The sequence below is a fragment of the Myotis lucifugus genome, unplaced genomic scaffold (assembly GCF_000147115.1).
Source record: "Myotis lucifugus unplaced genomic scaffold, Myoluc2.0 scaffold_574, whole genome shotgun sequence".
In the NCBI taxonomy this organism is placed as follows: Eukaryota; Metazoa; Chordata; class Mammalia; order Chiroptera; family Vespertilionidae; genus Myotis; species Myotis lucifugus.
This window is the reverse complement of record NW_005871622.1, coordinates 474114-474886: the sequence shown is the minus strand read 5'-3', so window position 1 is coordinate 474886 and position 773 is coordinate 474114. Positions and strand designations below refer to the sequence as shown.

Sequence of the window (773 nt, the reverse complement as noted above, 5' to 3'; positions counted from 1 at the left end):
AATCAGAAATTTATCTTTCCGGGCGGGCATCAAATCTCAGGGGGCGCAGCCTCAAGATAATGGTCAAAAGAGAAGACACAACATTTGATTTTCAAGTCTTACATTCCAACAGATAGTCTAGTTAAGTATTAAAACAGGCATTCCTGTATACCCTGGGCGCATCTAAAGACCATCATGGATCCTCTTCATATCAAAGGCTCCGGAAGCAGTGTGGAGATCGAGGCGGATCATGGCTTTCGGGACAATAGGAATCAGAGATCAGATCGCCGGATTGTCAGAAGGCGAGGGGTCACAACTCTAGTTCCTCCATCTCTGACAGGGGCCCAAGTTTCCCCCGCTAGCTGCCATAGGAGCTCAGCCAGCTCTCACTGGGTGCAGTGGTAGTAGCCAATCCCGTGGCCGGCTCCGAAGCAGCCTCGGGGCGGGGAGGACGGTCCCGCCATCGTAAATGAAAGAGTGCCCTGGCGCTTCCCGCCGCAGTCATGGAGGCCCGGCTCCCCGACCCCCGGGCCCGGCCCCCCACCCCCGGGCCCGGCTCTCCCACCCGCGGCCCCCGGCTCCCCGACCCCCGGGCCCGGCTCTCCCACCCGCGGCCCCCGGCTCCCCGACCCCCGGGCCCGGCTCTCCCCCCGACCCCCGCGCACCTTGTTGGTGAGGTGGGCCGCCAGGTAGCAGGTGCAGAAGGCCAGGCCCACCAGGCGCCCCCTCCCGCTCATCTGAGGGCGGGCGGCCCCCCGGGGACCCTGACAGCCCGCGGCCGCCGGGCCGGAGCT

General features: G+C 64.2%; 1 protein-coding gene across 9 annotated transcripts in view; it reads right to left on the bottom strand.

Moving 5' to 3' along the window:
• The window catches only part of TMEM241 (transmembrane protein 241), a 59834-nt gene that overhangs the window by 46425 nt on the left and 12636 nt on the right, over positions 1 to 773 (bottom strand). For 8 of the 9 annotated variants that reach the window (XR_002826645.1, XR_002826646.1, XR_002826647.1 and 5 more), the window contains exon 1: positions 645 to 767. The exons of the other annotated variant lie outside the window; for it this stretch is intronic. Coding sequence is in view for 5 of the 8 variants with exons in the window: in XM_023745715.1 (XP_023601483.1) it covers positions 645 to 716 (72 nt within the window). In the remaining 3 variants the exon portion in view is untranslated. Of the gene's footprint in view, positions 1 to 644; positions 768 to 773 lie in introns of those variants that run through there. 9 annotated transcript variants of the gene reach the window in all.